Source organism: Muscardinus avellanarius (genome assembly GCF_963383645.1).
Source record: "Muscardinus avellanarius genome assembly, chromosome: 15".
NCBI classification, from domain to species: Eukaryota; Metazoa; Chordata; class Mammalia; order Rodentia; family Gliridae; genus Muscardinus; species Muscardinus avellanarius.
This window is the reverse complement of record NC_137801.1, coordinates 49,630,588-49,656,365: the sequence shown is the minus strand read 5'-3', so window position 1 is coordinate 49,656,365 and position 25,778 is coordinate 49,630,588. Positions and strand designations below refer to the sequence as shown.

Sequence of the window (25,778 nt, the reverse complement as noted above, 5' to 3'; positions counted from 1 at the left end):
ATTGTTAATTTTGGATAAATTGCTATAATACTAGATGTCAACCACTAAGCCAAGCATGGGAAGGAGGGAAGGGAAGGGAACGGGGTGGGGATCGGGTAGGGGTTAACTGGGCGATATGTGCATGTATCTCTACAAAAGTTTTTTTTTTTTATCCCACTATGATGTATGAATACAGTGCACCAATAATAATAAATAAATAATAATAAAAATTAAAAAAAATAAAACATGCAGTCCTAGAAGGATTGTGTGTCTTCAATTTTGAATTTAATTGCCAAAGCTGCCTCCTAAGCACTTCCCTTGATTTATCATTACTTTGCATTTCTGAGAGACCTACTAGCTAATGCTAGCTTTCTTCAAGATCAGAGGAACAGGTAGCAGGGGTCTAAAATCTAGGCAGGGATTAGGTTGAAAGTCAAGCAGTCTCTCAACACCGAATTAATTATACCAACACCTACAATTCTCTTTATATGAAGTATCTCAATTATTAAAAATAATCGAACTTCCGGGAAGATGGCGACCGAGAAAAGCGGGGCTTAAGAGCCCCGCTAACAACAAATCTCCATTACCACAAAATCAGCGCCTTTCAAAGCCAGAAAACAACATCACCAGAGAAACAAAAAAAAAATCACCAGGCTCCAGAGAGAAAGCGGACTGAGAACAGAGCCACAGAGGAGATCCTCACGCCCGAGGACGCGGCTTCACGCCCGAGGACGCGGCAGTAGCGCCATACTGCCGAAGGCACCGGCGAATTCACAGGACGGCCACAGCAAGCCGAGGGGAGCGCTGCGGAACAGCCAGGCGGTATTTCTCGGCGCAGAGGGCATCTAAAGCTCCCAGTGGCTGAGCTCAGCACACTCTGCAGGGATTCAGAGTGGAAATCAAAACCAAGAAAAAAAACGCCAGTCCCACAGCCGAGGGCGTAGCAGCGGCGCCATATTGCCACCGGCAGCAAAAGCACCGAATTCACCGAATTCAGTACAGCTACATCTGCGTACTCAAGAACAGTGAGTCAAATTGCGGGCCACAGCGGAGAAATCCCAGTACTGTACTCACTGGGACTTGACCCAGTGGGGCGGTGGCAGAGATATCACACCATAGGAGAACGTGCAACCTGGCACCCCCCATAGTCTAAAGCAGCCTCTATCAACTCTCTGGGTCGGAGACTCTGTGATACAACCCAGTAATGGAGTAGTGGGGTCTGAGATACTACTGACTCGAGATCCAGAACACCTTAAGTGAAGTCATAGTGACCCAAGGGAAGAACCCAGAGAAGGCACAAACTTCCCAAATCATGGGAAAGAGGAATAATACTGGAGCAATGAATGCCCACAACCCCACAACATCAGAATCTGATAAAACAGAAAATCAGAGATTTCTAGAAGATCAAATCAGGAAAATAACTGTAGAAATAATAGAGGTGCTTCGAAAAGATCTCAGAGAGAGCCAAAAAGAGATAAAGGATGCAATTAATGAAGTAAAGGCCTCAATTCAAAGCACAAACAACCGATTAGAACACATGGAGAACAGAATCTCACTCTTAGAAGATGATCATTCCAAAAATGAACGCATAGTTTCTAATCTAGAAAAAAATATCCGACAGCAGTAATCTGATATTGAAGAAAAATGGGCCCATTTTAAGAGAGCTAACCTAAGAATAATTGGAATAGAGGAGGGAAAAGAAAGTGAAACCAAAGGGATCAACAATCTCTTCAAGGAAGTAATAGCAGAAAATTTTCCAGACATAGAGCAAGAGGTCGATACACAGGTCCAGGAAACGTATAGAACTCCCTTTAGACAGGATCGGAGAAGAGGATCCCCACGCCACATAATTGTCAAAATGACCAATGTGGAAGCCAAGCAGAGAATTTTAAAGGCAACAAAAACAAAGGGCCAAGTGACATTCAGAGGCAAACCAATTAGAATCACTCCAGACTTCCCAAACCAAGTCATGAGAGCCAGAAGGGCTTGGAGTCACATATTCCAAACTCTGAAAGAAAACAACTTCCAGCCAAAAATTTCCTACCCAGCAAAACTTTCTATCAAATTAGATGGAGAAATAAGAAGCTTCCATGACAAACAGAAACTGAAGGAATTTATGTCTTCAAAACCAGTGCTAGAGAAAATACTCAAAGAGATTAACTACAAAGAAGAAATAGGTAACACACTCCAGAACTAGAGAAACAAGATTTTCCACCCAACAGACAACTAAGATTGGTTATCTGTGGAGATTCATTATTTATGTTAGTCTTTTACCTATCTCTAAAGGGTATTGTTTGCCTTTATTGTTGTTAATTTTTAGGATTTTTAGTTGGAATATTAATATACCTTCAGATATAGCATTTGGAAATATTTTATCCCATTCTATTAGTAACTGTTAACTCTGTTTACATTGTCTTTGGATATACAATATGTTTTTTATTTTTTAGGGAGTTTGTATACTCTTCTGTTGCCTGTGCCATTGAAATCATATCCAAGAAATCACTGCCAATTTCAGTGTTTTGAGGTTTAATGACCCAGATTTTCTCCTAAAAGTTTATAGTCTTAAGATTTATATTTAGGTCTTTTATCTATTTTGAGTTAATATTTGTATATGGGATTAGGTAAGGGTCCAATTTTATTCTTTTCCATGTAATTATTATTTTTCAACAATATTTAGTTAAAAGATTATTATTCCCATCACCAAATGTTCGTGGAAACCTTGTCAAAAATAACTTGACAATATAGGGAAGAATTTAGCTCTAGGCTTTTATTTAACTCCAATGGTTTATATATCTGCCTTTAGAATAGTACTACACTGTTTCAATTATTGTAGCTTTATATGGTTTGAAATCAGAATATATACATCTTCTAGCTTTGTTCTTTTTCAAGATCGTTGTGGGTACCTAGAGTCCATATTCCATATTAGGATAGATTTTTTTTCTGAAAAATAAATATATAAATATATGATAGTTTCACCTAAAAAATAGAAAAAATATTCTCTGGTAAGAAAGAAAGCAAAAAGAAATATTGAAATGTTATCTTTAAGTCATCAAAAGCTTGGTATCAGACAAATGAAACTGTTATGTGAGATTATCATTTTTAATTTTTGATAAATTGCTATAATACTAGATGTCAATCACTAAGCCAAGCATGGGAGGGAGGGATGGGGAGAGAATGGGGTGGGGATCGGGTGGGGGCTGACTGGGCAATGTGTGCATGTATGTCTACAAAAGTATGTATCCCACTATGATGTATGAATACAGTACACCAATTAAAAAAAATAAAAATTAACATATATTAAAAAATAAAAATAAATAAAAAATAAAAATAAAAAAATCACTTTACCTTTATATGTTTTACTCCACAGCTGACCACTCTGTTTGGCTGATATGGATCCCAGGAAATATCAAAAATCTGTTCAAAAAAATTAAATGTTGATCTCTTTGCATATTTTTGCCTTTTCCCAGAAACCAGTATAATTGCCAAGACTACCCTGAAACCCTTAGAACACATGTAACCTGCACAGAATGAACCTCTAGGATTTGGCTGTGAAAGCCAGTAAGGAATAGCTAATACTCTTTATGAGCCCTCTCTACTTACCTTAGGTCTGAGTGCAGAGGTTATTAAGCTCAGTCACTGAGAACAAACTGTTGTCATATTTTTAAGTTTGGGTAAACCAACAAATTTGATGATTTAGGACTTTTAAAAAATTTATTATTATTATTATCATTATTATCATTATTATTATATTTATTTTTTGGTGATGGTGGTATTTGGTATTGAACCCAGGGGTATTCTGCCTCTGAGCTATATCCTCAGCTCTATTTTATATTTTGTAACAGAACCTCACTAAGTTGTAAAGTGCTTTACCAAGTCACTGAGACTGGCCTTAGACCTGTCATCCTCTATCTCAGCCTCCCAAGTACTAAAATTACAGATATGTGCCACTGTGTCCGGCTTAGAACAATTTTTTGATCAATTTTCTAGCAATCCTCTCAGTGCAGATAAAACACTGGAAACAGTTTTTTAATAAAAATTAAAAATTATAGCTGGGCGTGGTGGCACACGCTTGTAATCCCTGCGCTTGCGAGGTGGAGACAGGAGGATCGCGCAGGTTTGAAGCCAGCTGCACTGGTTTAAGAGACCCTGTTTCCAAATAAAAAAGTATAAAATAGGTATAGGAGTGTAGCCCAGAGGTAGAAGGGCTTCCAGGAACCCCAGTACCACCAAAAAATAAAAATTATAAAATGGTTTATTTTGTCTAAGAAAAATTTTGCTAACTATAACTTAATGAGGCCAACAGCCCCTAGTCATCATGAAACATAAGAGACACAGGTACTTATCTGACATTAATTAGTCCACCTAAAATAGTCCATTCAACTGTCACAATTTAATGTTTTCAATTTCTTGGAGAATTGGAAATATATCAGCTAACCCTACTTGTTATTCTTTAAGAGTTACCTGACAGCTTGCAGGGGGCCCTGTTTCCATTTTGGAGACAGGAAGAGAAGACTCTCTGCCAACCTTGAAAATCAAGAAGACCACCCATTGTGATGGTTTAAGATGCAGGTATCCAGGGTCCATCCAAGACACTCTCATTTAGGGGATCTAGAATCAAGTCTAGGAACTTGCATTATAAAACACACTCCAGGAGTTCTGATGCAGGTGGTCCAGGGTGCTATATATTCTATGGGGTGTTCACAGATAGGGAAGGACCAATTGTCAGGGCCAAAGTCTAGACCAGAGGAAGAACCTAGGCCAGTAGCTTCTCATCAAATTGGAAAGGAGCAATTATAAACTCCAGATTAAAAAAAAACAGACTTGGTCCAAGTATCCAGTTTAGCTATTTGAGCTCAGGTCAGCTTCAGTATCTCTAAGCTTATGCTCATCTTAGGATGAGCTTATGCTTATCTCTAAAATGGATTATACCAGCTCAGTTTACTTATTAGGTCAATTAAGAAAAAGGTAGGTAAAATCATTTTGCAGGTTATAAATGTAATAGATTAAGTGTTTTAGCACTAAAATAACCTTGAAGTTAATCATATGCAGCCATAATTCATATGTGCACTAAGGCATCAATAACAAAGAACAAAACTGTATGATATAGATTAATAGGGCCTGGAAAAACAGTGTAAAGTATTTCATTAAAACATTCTGTAATCATTTCTCACTAGAGTAATGGGGCACCTTTTTACAATCGACCCCTAATTGGAGGGTATAAAAAGGCAATAAGTCACAGTCATTGAACTCAAGCAAGTCACACTGCATTCAGTAGTGTCAGAAGAAGTTTAGAGAAATTAAATTTAACAGAGTTTAATTGATCAGAGACCTATTTTCAAACAGGGCAGCTCTTGGACCCAGCAGATATTCACACAGTTCTGCTCTGCAATGTGGGCATACACACTGCATGGCCAGGGTTAGAGCTTGGCATCTGCCTTATGTAGACGAGGTCTGATGAGTTAGCAGCCTGTGATTGGCTGATCCTCAGCCACTAGTTACAAAAGCAAACTCCTAAATTAAACTTTTGGCTTTTTTACTTACCAAGGTAGGTTGGTAGGGCCTCAAGGCATGGAGGCAGACTCAGGCCTAATTTAGTTTAACAGGAATTTAACAACACAAGCACTTTATATACAAACAAAGGCATAGAAGTATATATACAAAGGCATATACATTAGGCTCTTTTTTAAGTAAGGAGATTTTATTGGTTGCAAGCATTTACAATATTAGTTTTCTACTCTTTTCCAAGGCAATACTCCCAGAAGTCTGACACACAGTATATTAATTTAGGTCAGACTATATAAAACACAGTACTAGAAGTAGTAATTATAGAATTACTTAGTTAAATATTACATGGGAATTTGTTCTCAGTGGAGCTAGTATGTACTGGGTTTCAAATCCACTTTTTGGTACAACTGGAAATTTATGTATTGATTCAAGTTGATGCAATTTACCTTATAAGACACAAATGATGGGATTATAGCATTAGTAGGAGAAGTAACATCCAAATTTAAGCACTGCAAATATTTTCAACCTGAATATTGATTGAGTACTAAGTTAGCATTAATTATTTCAGGTTCCTAAAAGAACCTGACCTACTGCCACTGCAATGTAAACTCTTTCTAAGGGGTTCCACATGTACCTAGGGTTGAGCATCAATCCCTTCTCAAAACTTAAGTTATACTTCTGATCAGTCTTAGAATTTGTGAAGACTTGATCCTGGAGAGGAATTCGCAACAACTGCAAGGTTCCTTCAAAAATATATATCTCCAAAGATAGGTGTACTATTCTTACAAAAAAATTTTCAGAGCTCATACTATGCAAGAGAAAATGAACTTAGAGTTTAATTAGGGCTTCATTTTACACTGGCAATTGTATTATACAGAAATAAAAAAACAACTATAAATTCCAATGAAGGTAGTCATGCAAATTCAAATTTAAACTGGAAAACAAGCCATTAAAGGGGTTAAAGTATTCCACTGTGCAAGGTACTATAGAAATAGGTTTCTGACCAGTTGTATGTATATGGCTGCTTAATCCCCTATCTTGCCTTCTTACACTACATAAAATTATCATTTCTGATCACAGACTTTAATATAAATGATAAGCAGACCACAATTTGCATACAACATTCTCAAATATAGCAGATTCACAAAATTGTCATTACATTCATTTGAAATTAAAATGCATATCCTTATAATATCTCATGAATGTTTTCTAGCAATTATTGCCATGTCTAAGTGAATATATCTATTTAAAATTAATTCTATTTTGATTTCATGAAGTCAAATACAAACATCAAAAATTCATTTTGCCTATGAAAAGCAATACTAATTCAAAATATGTGATCACCAGAAGCAATCACACTTGCACCACTATCAATCATGAATAAAAGAAAGTGCACATTTGTAAGTTAAATTTGTTGGAAAAAAAACTATACTTGGCAAATTTATTTAGAAAATATAAAAGTCTGAGAAATAATAGCACAGTTACTCAACATTTGTGAAACTGCATGGTTTGATACAACAAAGGTCTTACCCGGTCAGAATGGCCAGTGGCTGAGGCCAGAAGTTTGCCCTTCCTCCAGTCCCAAATGCAGACTGTGTTTTTAGCATCCAATCCCACAGAAGCTAAACGCTAAGAAAAAGAATAATTCAACATCTAAAAGTGATGGCAAGATATCCTACTATTCATGCTTACTTTCAACAAATAGTTATTAATTACCAATTACCTACTATGGTTTAGGCATTGAATTCCTGTAACAAAATGATTTCTCAAAATCCATCCTAAACCCCAAACTAAAGATATCACAATAGATGATTTCTATTACCATATATCTAAAATTCAAAGACCTAAAAGCCACTTTATTTTTTTGGTATTAGAGGTTGAACCCAGGGACATTCTACCTCTGAGCTACACTCCAACACTATTTTAATTTTGAAATTGGGTCTCACTAAGTTGCTGAGGCTGCCCTTAAAACTGAGGATTCTCCTGTCTTAGCCTCAAAAGTATTGGGATCATAGGTGTACCACCACACCTGGCTTCATTTGTCTTTTTTAAACATAGGAAAAACATGTATAAACTCTGATGAAGTCTCTAAATCAGAAGTCATAGGAACAGAACTTGAAAGTAAAGTTTTGTTTTGTTTTTTGGTGGTACTGGGGATAGAACCCTTCTACCTCTTGGCTACACTCCCAGACCTACTTTATATTTTATTTGGAAACAGGGTGTCTTAAGCCAGCGAGGCTGGCTTCAAACCTGCATGATCCTCCTGTCTCCCTCCCAGATGTAGGGATTACAAGTGTGTGCCACCATGCCCGGCTGAAATTAGGGTTTTAAATTATATTTTGTAGTTTAAATTATTTTATTTATTTTTATTGTGTGCATTGTATTTAATGTGTGCATTGTATTTATACATCATAATGAAGCAAAAAACTTGTATAGACATAAATGCACACATCACCTAGCCAGCCCCCACCCAGTCCCCACCCCACTCCCTCCCCATCCCTCCCTCTCATGTTTGGCTTAGTGGTTGACTATGATATGAATAAGTACATCGTGCTCTTTAAAGAGTTTCCTTCTTCCCTCCTCCCATCTCCACATTAGGCTGCCTTATTTGCTCCTCTATAGGATCTCCTTTTTCACCTGGAGTAGTTTAAATTCTTAATGTGTGTGGAAATTGGGTAAGGACTATTTGGATGATGTATGCATGTATGCCTCTACCATCCTGTACCCCATTAAGATGTATGACTACAATGCACCAATAAAAATTAAAATAAATAAATCTTAATGTGAGATATAGGAACATTGATGATTTTAAAAGGTACCCTCAAGAAATGTCTCAGCTGGATGTGGTGCCACATATTTGTAATCCCCGAGCTTTGGAGGCTGAGACAGGAGGATCACACAGATTCAAAGCCAGACTCAGCTACTGAGGCTCTCAGCAACTTAGTGAGAGCCTGTTCCCAAATAAAGTATAAAATATGTCTGGGAGTATAGCCCAGAGGTAGAAAAGCCCCTGGGTTCCACCCCCAGTACCACAAAAAAAAAAAAAAAAGAAAAGAAAAGAAAATGAAAAGGAAAAGGAAAAAAAAGGTCTTTGTAATTTTTCATTGAGGGCTCCAGAGATGGAAATGATTATAAGACATTGTTGTATTTTTTTATCCATAAATGAAAATCCGAGAGGGTGAATTCCATTCAGTTTATGCATTTTTAAATAGAAAAAGCAAGGACGGGTGTGGTGGTGCACGCTTGTAATCCCCACACTTGGGAGGCAGAGACAGGAGGATCGTGCAGGTTTGAAGCCAGTCTCTCTGGTTAAAGAGACCCTGTTTCCAAATAAAAAGTATATATAAAAAAAAATAGGTCTGGGAGTGTAGTCCGGAGGTAGAAGGGTTCCATCCCCGGTACCACCAAAATAAATAAATAAATAAATAAATAAATAAATAAATAAAGCAATTAACAAACATGGGCAGGCAAAACTCCTATTTCTTGAGTGAGAAAAATCAATTTTTGTTTATTCTTAGTGACAGGTCCCATAGCTTAGGAAAAGCATTTCTAATGCCTTTTGTCAATGGTGAGTTAGTGGATCATTTATCATTTTCTAAACATCATTCAGTTCCAGTAAACTGTCTAGGGAATATGGCAGACCTGAACTAATCAGCATCAACAAGCCATGAAATCCATCATCGCAAACAAATAGGTGGTTTTTTTCTCAATTGACAGTTAAATACCCTATCATCTACCCCCATTCCCACCCTTCAAAATGGAACCTCAAGGGAAAATAGCTAAGATTCTAGCGTAAAATTAATATGGACAAATAACTGATAAAGATGAATTTCCTACCCTGCATTATATTTTCTCATGACACTTCAGAACAAATTTTCATAAAGATGTTTGTTCAAATAACAAAGATTAGCCGGGCGTGGTGGTGCACACTTGCAATCCACACACTTGGGAGGCGGAGACAGGAGGATTGCGCAGGTTCAAAGTCAGCCTTGCTGGCTTAAGAAACCCTGTTTCCAAATAAAATAATAATAAAAAATAAGGTCTGGGAGTGTAGCCTAGAGGTAGAAGGGTTCCATCCCCAGTACCACCAAATAACAATTAGAGAATGTGCACATATAAGCATACAGTTACACTTTTAAATACATATGTATTCTGACTTGCTTATTCAATTTAATCAGAAATCTAATCAGAAATTCAATATAACTGCAAACTTAAGAAAATTATTACTACTTTTCCTTAGACATGTATATACAATGCAATATATGCATTATGTTTATTAAACATGATAAGACAGAAAACTAGTAAAATTAAATACACACACACTCACACCAGGGACCTATATACATAATAAATCTAGTTCTAGAATGAAAAGTAAAGTAAAAATGGCAGAAATTACCAAGTAAATGTTCTTTTAACTTTTTTGCACATTTATGGCTTTATACAATTACAGCAAAGATTTTTCTTGCACCTTTAAGTACATCAGCATCATCAGGCACTTCTCAGAATGTATCAGAATACAGACGTGGGATCTGCGCTGTGACTAAACTCAAGTGACAAATGTGTGAGGGTGTGACTATCCTTACAGGACTTACCTGTCAATTCCTGGCCACAGTTCCATGCTGGGACCCACCTCAAGGAGGGACCAACTGTAATGCCAAGCTATTCTGTTGGCATAAACCACATTGCTCTTTTTACTGAATACTCCCAAACTAAAACCATGAGAGAAACTTAGAAACTTCTTGTTTAAAATCAATTTTAAATTAGAAACTCTTAAGACCTGAAAAAAAGAATTTCACATTTTGGGGGGATATGGGAGATTATCAGTAACGTATATTCAGAAGTTGACCAAATAAATGTTAATTATCTTAAAACAATTCAAACCAGGTCAACTCCTATAATCCATTAAGTTTTCTGTACTCTTAGGTTGGTCAAGCTTCTATGACTAATTTCATAGACTTTCCATACCACTGATTTACATAATAAACTCCAAAATTTGCCAAAAAACCTGGATAAAAGGAATTAACTGACAGATACATGGAAGGTAAAAGAGGCAGAGAACCAATGCTAGGACTTACACAGAAATAAGTGTCAGTAACACCAGTCTGGGAAACGGTCAAACAGATGAAGAATTCTAGAAGCCTACCAAGGGGGTGGGGGAGTAAAAGACTGATGGCTATTTCCATTGTAATTTTAGGTGAACCCTAAGTTATTAAAAACAAATGATACACACCTGACCATCTGAGTCAAAAGCCAAGCAGGCAACTCCATGTGTGTGAACATCTTTAAGAATAGACACAGTCTGGACATTATAGGAATCCCATATGCATATATATGGCTCCTTCCCGACTTGGCCAGTTGCAATGAGAGTTCTATCTGGGTGTAAGGCAAGACTGAAAGAGAAAAAGAAATTCATATTGTCCCATTAAACAAAGATAAACATTGATCATCTTTCATTCAAATTTGTATCTCATTTTAAGCCATTTAATGACATGATAGCAAGAGAAAGAATCCAACTGCCCCCAAAGCAATTAATTACCTAATAGATTTAAATTGAAATGTTCAGCTTTGGCAAACAGCAGCTTAGTACAGTTTCCCTATAATTTCCTTTCATTTTATCTTATCTACTTGGTTACCTAGAAAACCAAATACTATTAGGATTATAATTCTCCAATTAGAAACCTTCTATATAGTTCCATAAATTTTTATGTTATATACTTTCAAAATATTACTTATTCAGTTTTTAAGTTAGCTTTTGACTTTAGTTTGAAAAAAAATTACTATAAAAGGGAAATACACCAAGAAATTGTGTGTATGTATGTTTATATCACTTTGAAACTCACTATGATGTGTAATTACAATGTATTGCTAAAATATAAAAATAAAATTAAAAACAGAAAGTTTAAAGTTCAATTGAGTCAAAAAGTGACTCAATTAAACCAGCCTAGCCGGGCGTGGTGGCGCACGCTTGTAATCCCCGCACTTGGGAGGCAGAGACAGGAGGATCGAGCAGGTTCGAAGCCAGCCGCACGCGCTGGCTTAGGAGACCCTGTTTCCAAATAAAAATGTAAAAATAGGTCTGGGAGTGTAGCCCGGAGGTAGAAGGGCTTCCAGGAACCCCAGTACCACAAAAAAAAAAAAAAAAAAACCAGCCTATATACTATCCTCATAAGGATTTCTTTCTTTTTTCTTCTTTCTTTTTGTAGTACTGGGAATTGAACCCAGAGCCAGATTTTATTTCTTAGTTGGAAACAAGGTCTTGCTAGGTTGATGAGTCTCACTACTTGCTAAGGCTGTCCACAAACCTCTGATCCTCTTGTTTCAGCGTTTTACATAAATCACTATGACACCAAGAGAACTGCAATTACTAGGCTCATAGTCTGTATAGCAATTTTTCTCTGCATTCCAATCAATATAAAACTTTGTTAAATACCACATAGTAGTTCAAGGAGTTTGTGGCAGTAAAGAGAGAGAAAGGCTATCATTTTTCTTGGGTGAGAAATCATGATACTGTTTCAAATTCATCATATAAAGAAGTGGTAACTTTTTAAAATTAGACAATGAGAATTAAAAAACAAACAAAAATGAGCACATATATAAAAAACAGATGATTCTGTTTATGTAACAAACAGAAATTCAGTATTTCTCAAATTCAAGTTGCAGTATCTGTACAGTAAACCAAAGGAGACTATTTTCTCTTTTCTATTTTCAGCATAGTATTAAGTATATGCTCTGGAATCAGACACCTGAATTTGTCTACCAGCTACCCCTTACTACTACTTTTTTAAAAAATTAATCTCTTTTGCCTTGGTTTCTTTATCCTAGAAACAAATGAAAATAGATACATAACATATCAAAACTCCTGGGACACCTTGAAGGAGGTATTAAAAAGAAAATTCAAAACACTGAGTGCCCACATAAGAAGAGAAAATTACCAAATAACCTAATGATACACCTCAAAACCCGTGAAAAACAGAAACAATCTAACTCCAAAGCCAGTAGAAGACAGAAAATTTTTAAAATCAGAGCAGAAATCAACAAAGTAGAGAATAAAAAAATACAGAAAATCAATGAAACTAAAAGTTGGCTTATCAAAAAACATAAACAAAATAAATAAACCATTAGCCAACCTAACCAAAAAAAGGAATCAATCCAAATTACTAAAATATCACTTCCAGGAAGATGGCGACCGAGAAAAGCGGGGCTTAAGAGCCCCGCTAACAACAAATCTCCATTACCACAAAATCATCGCCTTTCATAGCCAGAAAACACCATCACCAGTGAAACAAAAAATCACCAGGCTCCAGAGAGAAAGCGGACTGAGAACAGAGCCACAGAGGAGATAACCGGCCTCGCGCCCGAGGACGCGACGGACGCGGCAGCAGCGCCATACTGCCGGCGGCACCGGCGAATTCACGGGATGGCTACAGAAAGCCGAGGTGAGCCGCTGCGGAACAGCCAGGCGGGATTTCTCCAAGCAGAGAGCGTCTAAAGCTCCCAGTGGCTGAGCTCAGCACACGCTGCAGGGATTCAGAGTCAAAATCAAAACCAAGAAGAAAACGCCAGCCCCATAGCCGAGGGTGTAGCAGCGGTGCCATATTGCCACCGGCGGCAGCAGCAGCAAATTCAGCGAGGCCAACACAGCTAAATCTGCGCACTCAAGAACAGTGAATCAAATTGCGGGCCACAGAGGAGAAATCCCAGTACTGTACTCCCTGGGACTTAACCCAGTGGGGGAGGGGCGGTGGCAGAGATATCACACCATAGGAGAACGTGCAACCTGGCACCCCCCACAGTCTAAAGCAGCCTCTATCGACTCTCTGGGTCGGAGACTCTGTGATAAAACCCAGTAAAGGAGTAGTGGGGTCTGAGATACTACTGACTCGAGATCCAGAACACCTTAAGTGAAGTCATAGTGACCCAAGGGAAGAACCCAGAGAAGGCACAAACTTCCCAAATCATGGGAAAGAGGAATAATACTGGAGCAATGAATGCCCACAACCCCACAACATCAGAACCCGATAAAACAGAAAATCAGAGATTTCTAGAAGATCAAATCAGGAAAATAACTGTAGAAATAATAGAGGTGCTTCTAAAAGAACTCAGAGAGAGCCAAAAAGAGATAAAGGAGGCAATTAATGAAGTAAAGGCCTCAATTCAAAGCACAAACAACCGATTAGAACACATGGAGAACAGAATCTCACTCTTAGAAGATGAGCAATCCAAAAATGAACGCATAGTTTCTAATCTAGAAAAAAATATCCGACAGCAGGAATCTGATATTGAAGAAATATGGGCCCATTTTAAGAGAGCTAACCTAAGAATAATTGGAATAGAGGAGGGAAAAGAAAGTGAAACCAAATGGATCAACAATCTCTTCAAGGAAGTAATAGCAGAAAATTTTCCAGACATCGAGCAAGAGGTCAATACACAGGTCCAGGAAACTTATAGAACTCCCTTTAGACAGGATCGGAGAAGAGGATCCCCACGCCACATCATTGTCAAAATGACCAATGTGGAAGCCAAGCAGAGAATCTTAAAGGCAACAAAAGCAAAGGGCCAAGTGACATTCAGAGGCAAACCAATTAGAATCACTCCAGACTTCCCAAACCAAGTTATGAGAGCCAGAAGGGCTTGGAGTAACATATTCCCAATTCTGAAAGAAAACAACTTCCAGCCAAAAATTTCCTACCCAGCAAAACTTTCTATCAAATTAGATGGAGAAATAAGAAGCTTCCATGACAAACAGAAACTGAAGGAATTTATGTCTTCAAAACCAGTGCTAAATACTCAAAGAGATTAACTACAAAGAAGAAATAGGTAACACACACCAGAACTAGAGAAACAAGATTTTCCATCCAACAGACAACTAAGATTGGTTATCTGTGGAGATTCATTATTTATGTTAGTCTTTTACCTATCTCTAAAGGGTATTGTTTGCCTTTATTGTTGTTAATTTTTAGGATTTCTAGTTGGAATATTAATATACCTTCAGATATAGCAATTGGAAATATTTTATCCCATTCTATTAGTAACTGTTAACTCTGTTTACATTGTCTTTGGATATACAATATTTTTTTTATTTTTTAGGGAGTTTGTATACTCTTCTGTTGCCTGTGCCATTGAAATCATAACCAAGAAATCACTGCCAATTTCAATGTTTTGAGGTTTAATGACCCAGATTTTCTCCTAAAAGTTTATAGTCTTAAGATTTATATTTAGGTCTTTTATCTATTTTGAGTTAATATTTGTATATGGGATTAGGTAAGGGTCCAATTTTATTCTTTTCCATGTAATTATTATTTTTCAACAATATTTAGTTAAAAGATTATTATTCCCACCACCAAATGTTCGTGGAAACCTTGTCAAAAATAACTTGACAATATAGGGAAGAATTTAGCTCTAGGCTTTTATTTAACTCCAATGGTTTATATATCTGCCTTTAGAATAGTACTACACTGTTTCAATTATTGTAGCTTTATATGGTTTGAAATCAGAAAATATATATCTTCTAGCTTTGTTCTTTTTCAGGATCATTTTGGGTACCTAGAGTCCATATTCCATATTAGGATAGATTTTTTTCTGAAAAATAAATATATAAATATATGATAGTTTCACCTAAAAATAGAAAAAAATATTCTCTGGTAAGAAAGAAAGCAAAAAGAAATATTGAAATGTCATCTTTAAGTCATCAAAAGCTTGGTATCAGACAAATGAAACTGTTATGTGAGATTACCATTTTTAATTTTAGATAAATTGCCATAATACTAGATGTCAACTACTAAGCTAAGCATGGGAGGGAGGGATAGGGAGAGAATGGGGTGGGATTGGGTGGGGGCTGACTGGGAAAAGTGTGCAAGTATGTCTACAAAAGTATGTATCCTACTATGATGTATGAATACAGTGCACCAATAAAAAAAATGAGTAAAGTAAAAGACAGAAAAAAAAACAAATTACTAAAATATAAGATGAAAAAGGAGATACTACCACTGATAGAATGGAAAACCAGACGATTATCAGAAACTACTTTAGAAAACTATACTCCAACAAAATGAAAATTCTACAAGAAATCGACAAATTTCTAGATACATACAGCCTTTCTTAACGAAGTCAAAAAGATATAAAAACTTTAGCTGGGCATGGTGGTGCACACTTGTAATCCCAGCATTTGGGAGGCTGATATAGGAGGATTGCCTTTCATGGACAGCCTCAGCTACTTAAGGAGGCCCTCTGCAACTTAGTGAGATCCTGTTTCAAAATAGAAAATAAAAAAATAGTGCAGGGGGTGTACCTTGGAGGTCAAATACCCCTGGGTTCCATCTCCAGACCCACAAAAAAAAAAAAAGATATAGAATATTTAAACCAAACAACAGCAAAGCCATTGAAACAGCAATAGAGAGCCTTCTATCAAACAAAAGACCAGGACCAGATGGTTTCCCACATAAATTTTATACAACCTCTATGAAACATCTAATCTAAACACTTTTTAGTCTATTCCATGAAATAGAAAGAATAGGGACTCACCCAAATATATTCTATGATGCCAACATCACATTAATTCTCAAACTAAAAAAAGACAGCTCAAGAAAAGAAAACTAGCTGGGCATGATGGCACATGTTTATAATCCCAGCATTCAAGAGGCTGAGACCAGAGGATTGTGGTTTCTGGACAGCCTCAGCTACTTAGTGAGGCCCTCTGCAACTTAGTGAGACCCTGTTTCAAAATAAGAATGTAAAATACGGCAGGAGGTATAGCTCGAAGGTCGAATGCCCCTGGGTTCCATCCACAGACCTGCAGGGGCAAAAAAATAAAAATAAAAATAAGAATAAAAGAAGAAGAAGAAAACTATAGGACTTTTATTGATGATGAACATAGACTCAAAGTTGCTAAAAAATAAAAAATACTGGCAAAGTGCATTTAAAACCACATCGGGGACTTCCAGGAAGATGGCGACCAAGAAAAGCAGCATTAACCAGTCCTGCTAACACTTGATCTTGATTGCCACAAAATCAGCGCTTGTCATAGCCAGAAAACACTATCAGCAGAGAAATAAAAAATGTAAACACAAGTGACAGAGAAAAAGAAAACTAGAAGAACAACCAGAGACCATAAAAGAAACCAGCCTGCATTGCGAAGCCACACCAGTGCCATCATGCCTCACAGCACCAGGCTCCAGAGAGGAAAGGTAAACAAGGAGCTGAAGTGAGCAGCTGTGGATCATTCGGGTATAATTCAGCAGTTCTTTCAGTGCAAAGAACATCTACAACTCCCAGGGGCCAAGTGCATCACGCCTTCTAGGTACTCAGAACGGAGCTCAAAACCAGAAATGAAATATGCCAGCCTCACAGCCGAGGGCATGGCAGCATCACCATATTGCCAGCAGCGGCTGCAAGTTCACCATGCATGCAGCGGCTGCAAATTAGCGCAGACAATAACTATAAGTGAAACTGTGGGCCCTATAGTAGAAATCCCAGCACTGCACCCCCAGAGACTTGCGCAGCTTTGATAATCTCCATAGGTCTGAGATTTTACAGTCCAAACCAGTAAAGGAGTAGTGGTGGCAAAGATACCAAACCCTAGTTGCAGCTCCCTGTGGGAAAATGCCCAGCCTGGCACCCCCACAGTCTCACGCAGCCTCGATTAACTCCCTGGGTCTGAGACTTTACGATACAACCCAGTAAAGGAGTAGTGGCGGCTGAGATTACAGCAAACTCAAGATCCAGAGCACCCTAAGTGAAGTCGTGCTGACCTGGGGAAGAACAAACTTCTGAAATCATGGGAAAGAGGAACAACAACAAAGCAATGAATGCTCCAAACCCCATAGTATCAGAACCTGATAACACTAAATTCAGAGATCTCCAGAAGATCTAATCAGGAATATAAATGTAGAAATAATACAGGACTTCGAAAAGAATTTAGAGAGATTCTAAAAGAAATAAAGGATGCAATCATTGAAGTAAAGGCATCAATTCAAAGTATAAACAATCTATTAGACCACATGGTGAATAGAATCTCACTCCTGGAAGATGATTACTCAAAAAACGAATGCATAATTTATAACTTAAGAAAAAAATCAGACAGCAGAAATCTGACGTTGAAGAAATATGGACCTATATTAAGAGAGCTATCCTAAGAATAATCAGAATAGAGGAGGGAAAAGAAGGTGAAACCAAAGGGATCAATAATCTCTTCAAAGAAATAATAGCAGAAAATTTTCCAAACATAGAGCAAGAGGTCGATACACAGGACCAGGAAACTTAAAGAACTCCCTTTAGACAGGATCAGAGAAAAGGTTCCCCATGCCACATAATTGTCAAAATGACCCATGTAGAAGCCAAGCAGAGAATCTTAAAGGCAACAAAAACAAAAGGCCAAGTGACATTCAGAGGCAAACCAATTAGAATCACTCCAGACTTCCCAAACCAAGTCATGAAGGCCAGAAGGGCTTGGAGTAACATATTCCCAACTCTGAAAGAAAACAACTTCCAGCCAAAAATTTCCTACCCAGCAAAACTTTCTATCAAATTAGATGGGGAAATAAGAAGCTTCTATGACAAACAGAAACTGAAGGAATTTATGTCTTCAAAACCAGTGCTAGAGAAAATACTCAAAGACATTGACTACAAAGAAGAAATAGGTAATACACACCAGAACTGGAGAAACAAGATTTTTTCATCCAGAAGACAACTAAGCAAAGAAGAATAAACAATATTTCTAATAGAAATAAAATCTTAACATGTTAGGAATTAAAAGTTATCTCTCAATAATCACACTGAATGTAAATGACCTCAACTCCCCAATAAAAAGACCTAAAATGGCAAAATGGATTACAAACCAGAATCCATCCATCTGCTGCTTACAAGAAACACACTTTACAAGTAAAAAGAGAAACAAATTGAAGGTAAAGGGCTGGAGCAAGGTAATTCATGTTAAGTAGTCATCCTAACCAATGTGAAGTAGTATTTTACTATAGTTTTTATTTGTATTTCCTTAATGATTAGTTATATTATGATAATGATGAGTGATATTCATATGTTTATTGGTCATATAAAAATATTTGGAAATTCCTTATCTACTTTAGTCTTTTACCTATTTCTACATTGTATTGTTTGCTTTTATTGTTGCTAATTTTTAGGATTTATATTTGGAATATTAATATACCTTCAGATATAGCATTTGGAAATATTTTAACCTGTTCTATCAGTAACTTTTAATTCTGTTTACATTGTCTTTGGATGTACAATATTTTTTTCTATTTTTTATGAAGTTTGTCTGTTTATTCTTTTGTTGTCTGTGCCTTTGGAATCATATCCAAGAAATAATTGCCAATTTCAGTGTTGTAAAGTTTTATGACCCTGGTTTTCTTCTAAAAGTTTATAGTCTTAAGATTTACATTTAGGTCTTTTATCTATTTTGAGTTAATGTTTGTATATTGTGTTAGGTAAGGGCCCAATTTTATTCTTTTTCATGTAGTTATTATTTTTCAACAATATTTAGTGAAAAGATTATTATTTCCTTCAATAAATGTTCTTGGAAACCTTGTCAAAAATAACTTGACCATATATGAAAGAAAACAAACAAACAAACATATCAAAGTTAATCAGGAAACCAAGCATGGGAAGGGGGGAGGAGGAGGGAAGGGTTATGGATAGGGTACGGGCTGATTGGGTGATGTTTGCGTGTATATCTCCACAAGTATTTTATACCATTATGATGTATGACTACAATGCAACAATAAAAATTTATTTAAAAATAAATAAATAAAACCACATCAAGAAAATTATATGCCATATTGAGTAGGAATCATCCCAGAGATGCAAGTCTGGTTCAACATACAAAAACAATACATACAATTCATCACAAAAACAGAACCAATGACAAAAATCACTTGATCATTTGAAAGGTGATGAAAAAGTGTTTGATAAAATCCAACACCGATTTATACTAAATGCACTGCAGATAATTGAAATAGAATGACATGCCTCAACATCATAAAGGCCCAAAAACAACTTCCTATTAAACAGAAAAAACTTGAGAATTCCCCTAAAAACAGGAACAAGGCAAGGATGTCCACTATCACCATTTATTTTCAATATACTTCTTGAGACTCTAGCCAGAGCAATAAGGCAAGAAAAGAAAGTCAAAGAAGTATAAATAGAAAATGAACTAAAACTATCCCTATTTGCAGATGACCTGATATAATTCTTAGAATACCCAACAAACTCAACCAACTCTACAAAGTGTCTGGATACTAAATCAATCTTAAAAAATCAGAAGCTTTCCTGTATGCCAACCCTTAATACACTGAAAAAGAATTTCAGAAAATACTCCCACTCTGGATATCCCACAAAAAATAAAATAAAATAAAATGTTTAGGAATAAACTTAACCAAGGAGGTAAAAGACATCTGCAAAAAAATATAACATTTTGAAAAAAATAAAAGAAGACCTTAGGTGATGAAAATATCTTCCATACTCTTAAAAGGCAGAATAAATATAATCAAAATAGACATTCTTCCAAAAGTGATATACAGATTCAATGCAATACCCATTAAATTACTAAGGTCAACCTCAAAGACATAGAAAAATCAGGAAACTACAGGGGAAAAAAGTCCTCCGCTCCGCCGCACGGGCTGGAAGCTCTCTCTACTTTCGTCTGCTCCTGCTCAAGATGGTGGCCTCCTGTGCAATTGGCAGTCTGAGCCACTACTCTGCCTTCAGGAACCTCCGTTCCCAAGGTTATATTTGCCGCAACTTCACGGGGTCTTCTGCTTTGCTGACCAGAAACCATATTAACAATGGAGTCAACAGATCACATCCTGGGACACAAAATGAGCACTAGCAAATTTAAAAAATGTTACATACTTCCCTGTGTCATTTCAGACCATAATGGAATGAAACTAGAAATCAACTATAAGAAGACCCAGAGAAACAATATAAACATGTGGAGACTGAACACCACACTTCTGAATGAAGAATGGGTCATAGAAGATGTAAGAGGTGAAATCAAGAAATTTCTAGAAACAAATGAAAATAAAGATACAACATATCAAAACCTCTGGGACACTTTGAAGGCAGTATTAAGAGGAAAATTTATAGCACTGAGTGCTCACATAAGAAAAACAGAAAATCTTCAAATAAATAACCTAATGACACACCTCAAAGCCCTTGAAAAGCCGGGCGTGGTGGCGCACACTTGTAATCCCAGCATTTGGGAGGCTGAGACCTGGAGGATCGCGGCTCGCAGACAGCCTCAGCTATTTAGTGAGGCCCTCTGCAACTCAGTGAGACCCAGTTTCAAAATAAAGAATAAAAAATAGGGCAGGGGATGTAGCTCGGAGGTCAAATGCCCCTGGGTTCCATCTCCAGACCCACAAAAAAAAAGCCCTTGAAAAGCAGGAACAATTGAACCCCAAAGCCAGTAGAAGAGAGGAAATTATTAAAATTACAGCAGAAATTAACAAAATAGAGAATAAAAAACATTACAAAAAATCAAAACCAAAAGCTGGTTTTTTGAAAAAATTAACAAGATAGATAAACCACTAGCCAACCTAACTAAAAAAAAGAGAGAATCAACCCAAATTATAAAGATAAGGGATGAAAAAGGAAAAATTACTACTGACAGTGTAGAAATCCAGAGGATTATCAGAAACTACTTTGAAAAACTATACTCCAACAAAATGGAAAATCTGGAGGAAATACACAACTTCCTAGATAAATACAATCTTCCTAAAACTGAGTCAAGAAGATATAGAACACTTCAACCAACCAAAAACAATCAAAGAGATTGAAACAGCAATAAAGAACTTACCATCAAAGAAAAGCCCAGGACCAGATGGTTTCCCAAGTGAATTCTATAAAACCTTTATAGAAGAGCTAACCCCAATACTCCTCAAATTATTTCATGAAATAGAAAAAACCGGGACTCTCCCAAATATATTCTATGAAGCCAACATTACACTAATACCAAAACTGAATAAAGACAGTTCAAGGAAGGAAAAGTACAGGCCTATATCTCTGATGAACTTGGATGCAAAACTATTAAACAAAATACTAGCAACACGCATTCAAAACCACATCAAAAAAATCATACACCATGGCCAGGTAGGGTTCATCCCAGGGATGCAAGGCTGGTTCAATATATGAAAATCAATCCATGTAATTCACCATATAAACAGAATCAAAGACAAAAATCACATGATCATTTCAATAGACACTGAAAAAGCATTTGATAAAATCCAACATCCATTTATGATAAAAACACTGCAGAGAATTGGAAGAGAAGGAACATATCTCAACATCATAAAGGCAATCTACAATAAGCCTACTGCCAACATCATATTAAATGGGGAAAAACTTCAAGAATTCCCCCTAAAAACAGGAATGAGAAAAGGATGTCCACTATCACCACTTATCTTCAATATAGTACTAGAGACTCTAGCCAGAGCAATAAGGCAAGAAAAGGAAATCAAAGGAGTATAAATAGGAAAAGAACTCAAACTTTCACTATTTGCAGATGACATGATACTATATTTAGAAAACCCAACAAACTCAACCAAAATGCTTATAGAACTGATCAACAAATTCAGCAAAGTATCTGGATACAAAATCAATCTTAAAAAATCAGAAGCTTTCCTGTACACCAACCATAAATCCACTGAAAAAGAAATTCAGAACACTTCCACTCAGGATCTCCCACAAAAAAATAAAATACTTAGGAATAAACTTAACCAAGAAGGTAAAAGATCTCAACAATGAAAATTATAAAACACTGAAAAATTAAATTGAAGAAGATATTAGAAGATGGAAAGCTCTTCCATGTTCATAGATTGGCAGAATAAATATCATTAAAATGGCCATCCTCCCAAAAGTGATCTACAGATTTAACGCAATGCCCCTTAACCTACCAAGATCATTCCTCACAGACATAGAAAAATCAATCCTTAAATTTATTTGGAATAACAAAAAGCCCAGAATAGCCAAAATAGTTCTCAGCAACAAAAACTATGCAGGCGGAATCACAATACCTGACTTTAAACTATACTACAAAGCCACTGTAATAAAAACAGCATGGTACTGGCAAAAGAACAGATATATAGACCAATGGAACAGAATAGAAGACCCAGAAACAAATCCACACACTTTCAGCCAATTGATTTTTGACAAAGGGGTCAAAAACATACACTGGAAAATAGATAGCCTCTTCAACAAATGGTTTTGGCAAAAATGGTTAACCATATGCAGAAAATTGGAAATTAATGCCACTTTCTCACCCTACACAAGATTCGATTCAAGATGGATCAAAGATTTGGAAATCAAACCAAGAGACCTTGAAGCTCCTTGAAGAGGGCATAGGTCGAACACTGCAACACATAGGTACAGATAAACCCTTTCTCAACAAGACCCCAAAGGCACAACAAATTAAAAGGCAAATAAATACATGGGATTGCATGAAACTGAAGAGCTTCTGTTCATCAAAAGTAACTGTCAAGAACCTCAATTGAGAGCCAACAGAATGGGAGAAGATTTTTGCCACCTATACCTCAAATAGAGAACTAATATCTAGAATATACAGAGAACTCAAGAAACTCAACACTAAGAAAACAAAGCATCCAATAACAAAATGGGCAAGGGAACTAAATAGACACTTCACAAAAGAAGAAATTCAAATGGCCAATAAATGCATGAAAAAATGCTCAACATCACTGGCAATCAGAGAGATGCAAATCAAAACTACCCTGAGATTTCACCTAACTTCAACTAGAATGGCCATCATTTAAAACACAAACAACAACAGATGCTGGCAAGGATGTGGAGAAGTGGGAACTCTAAGACACTGCTGGTGGGATTGCAAATTAGTGCAACCACTATAAATAATAGTATGGAGAATTCTCAGAAGAATGCGAACAAATCTACCATTTGATCCAGCAATACCACTTCTGGGTATCTACCCAAAAGAAAGGAAACCAAACTACCAAACTAATGCATGTGTATCTATGTTCATAGCTGCACAATTCACCATAGCCAAACTATGGAACCAGCCAAGATGTCCATCAACAGATGAATGGATTGCAAAACTGTGGGATATGTACACAATGGAATTTTACTCAGCAATTAAAAAAATCTCAATTGCATCATTTTCATGGAAATTAATGGAACTGGAGGACATTATGCTAAGCAAGATTAGTCAGTCACAAAAAATAAGAAAGCAGATGCTTTCCCTCATATGTGAAAGCTAAGGAGAAATGGGTCATAGGAGGAACTCTAGATGAAAAAGGAAATTCTATAGAGGAGCAAACAAGACAACCTAAAGGAGGAGAAAGGAGGGGGAAAGAAGGAAAATCTCTAAAACACACAATGTACTTAAACAAATCGAAGTCAACCACTAAGCCAAGCAAGGGAGGGAGGGAGGAGGAGGGACTGGGGTGGGAATTGGGTAGGGGTTAAATCAGTGATGTGTACATGTTTGTACACACAAGTTTTTTACCCCAGTATAATGTATGAATATAATGCACCAATAAAAAATGTTAAAAAGGAAAGAAAAATCAGTGCTTAAATTTATTTGGAACAAAAAAATTCTAGAATAGCCAAAGTAGTTCTCAGCAACAAGAACCATACAGAAGGTACCATAATACCTGAGTTCAAAGTATACTAAAAAGCCACAGTAATAAAAACATCATGGTATTGGCACCAAAACAGATATATAGACCAATGGAGCAGAATAGAAGTCTCAGAAACAAATCTGTACACTTACAGCCAATTGATTTTTGACAAAGGGGCGAAAAACATATACTGGAAAAAAATATAGTCTCTTCAACAAATGGTGTTGGCAAAATTGGTTAACCATATGCAGAAAAATGAAAAGAAACCCTATCTTCTCACCTTGCACAAGAGTCAATTCAAGAAGGATCAAAGACTTGAAAATAAGATCAGAGACCTTGCAGCTCCTTCAAGAGGGCATAGGTTAACACTTCAAGACATAAACACAAATAAAAACTTTCTCAACAAGACCCCAAAGGCACAAAAAGGAGGATCAATATGTGGTATTGCATTAAACTGAAACTATCAAGAACCTCAACAGAATGCTGACAAATTGGGAGAAGAATTTTGCCAACTACTCCTCCAATAGAGGACTAATATCTAGAATATACAGAGAAATCAAGAAACTCACCACTAGCAAAATAGAATTACTTCAAGATACTGATTCAGGCAAAGATATCCTAGATAGGATCCCCAGAGCACAGGAAACAAAAGAAATGATAAATGGAAATACCTCTAATTACAAAGCTTCTACAAAGCAAAGGAACTAATGAAAAGAGTGATGAGACAACCTACAGAATGAAAGAAAATATTTTCCATCAGTTCAAAGTATTCTGAAAAACCCAGAATGTTAAAAAAAAATCATTGTTCCAGATCATTGTTTTTTCTCCAATTTCATGATCCCTGACTTTTCTCAGTTGGTGCTTCAAATGAGGAAGGGTTCAGCAAATCTTTAAAGAGGCCTTCAGGATAATTTACCAGTCTATACCTCATTTTGGATTTATAGTATTTACTATGATTATAATTATTATTTTCATTGATATTATAGTTCATAAATTCATATTATAGTTTATAAATTTTCTCTCTTATTTAAAAATGCATATTGGAGGTTTTTTTCTTGCAAGAGTTCTTTTATGCTTTTACTGAAATTGTCTCGTCCTAGCCCATCACACATGATTCTCCATTTCTCCAGCTTCCATCTTTACCATTGGAGCACATCAACTGAGTTAGCTGTTCTCCCTTATAAGCCCAGAGTCTATGGCCTCACTTTTCTGAATTGAAAGCAACACCACAGCTTACTGTGGCTCATAATGTTACCTTTTATCCATGTCATGAATTGGGAAAATAGAGAACTACCTTTATTCATTTGTCATGAGTTACTTTGTGTGTGTGTGTGTGTGTGTGTGTGTGTGTGTGTGTGTGTGTGGTACTAAGGGTGGAACCCAGGGGTTTTCCACCTCCAGGCTATACTCCCAGACCTATTTTTATATTTTATTTGGAAACAGGGTCTCACTAAGTTGCTGAGAGCCTCACTAAGTTGCTGAGGCTGGTTTTGAACCTGCATGATCCTCCTGTCTCAACCTCCCAAGTGCGGGGATTACAACCATGCGCCACCACGTCCGGCAGATGAGTTACTTTTTAAAAAACACTTTTATTGATATATTGTGGGGTCACATCCTAAGTAGTTCAGAGTTGGTTTTTTGTGTGATACTGGGGATTGAACCCAGGAGTAGTCTACCTCCTAGTTACACCCTCAG

At 36.7% G+C, this 25,778-nt stretch overlaps 1 protein-coding gene across 4 annotated transcripts in view; it reads right to left on the bottom strand.

The window, feature by feature from the left end:
* The window catches only part of EML6 (EMAP like 6), a gene marked incomplete at both ends in the record, with an annotated part of 359,577 nt that overhangs the window by 204,398 nt on the left and 129,401 nt on the right, over positions 1-25,778 (bottom strand). For all 4 annotated transcript variants that reach the window (XM_080711491.1, XM_080711490.1, XM_080711492.1 and 1 more), the window contains 3 exons: positions 3,325-3,393; positions 7,015-7,113; positions 10,715-10,874. In XM_080711491.1, coding sequence (XP_080567617.1) covers positions 3,325-3,393; positions 7,015-7,113; positions 10,715-10,874 — 328 coding nt within the window. The remainder of the gene's footprint in view (positions 1-3,324; positions 3,394-7,014; positions 7,114-10,714; positions 10,875-25,778) is intronic.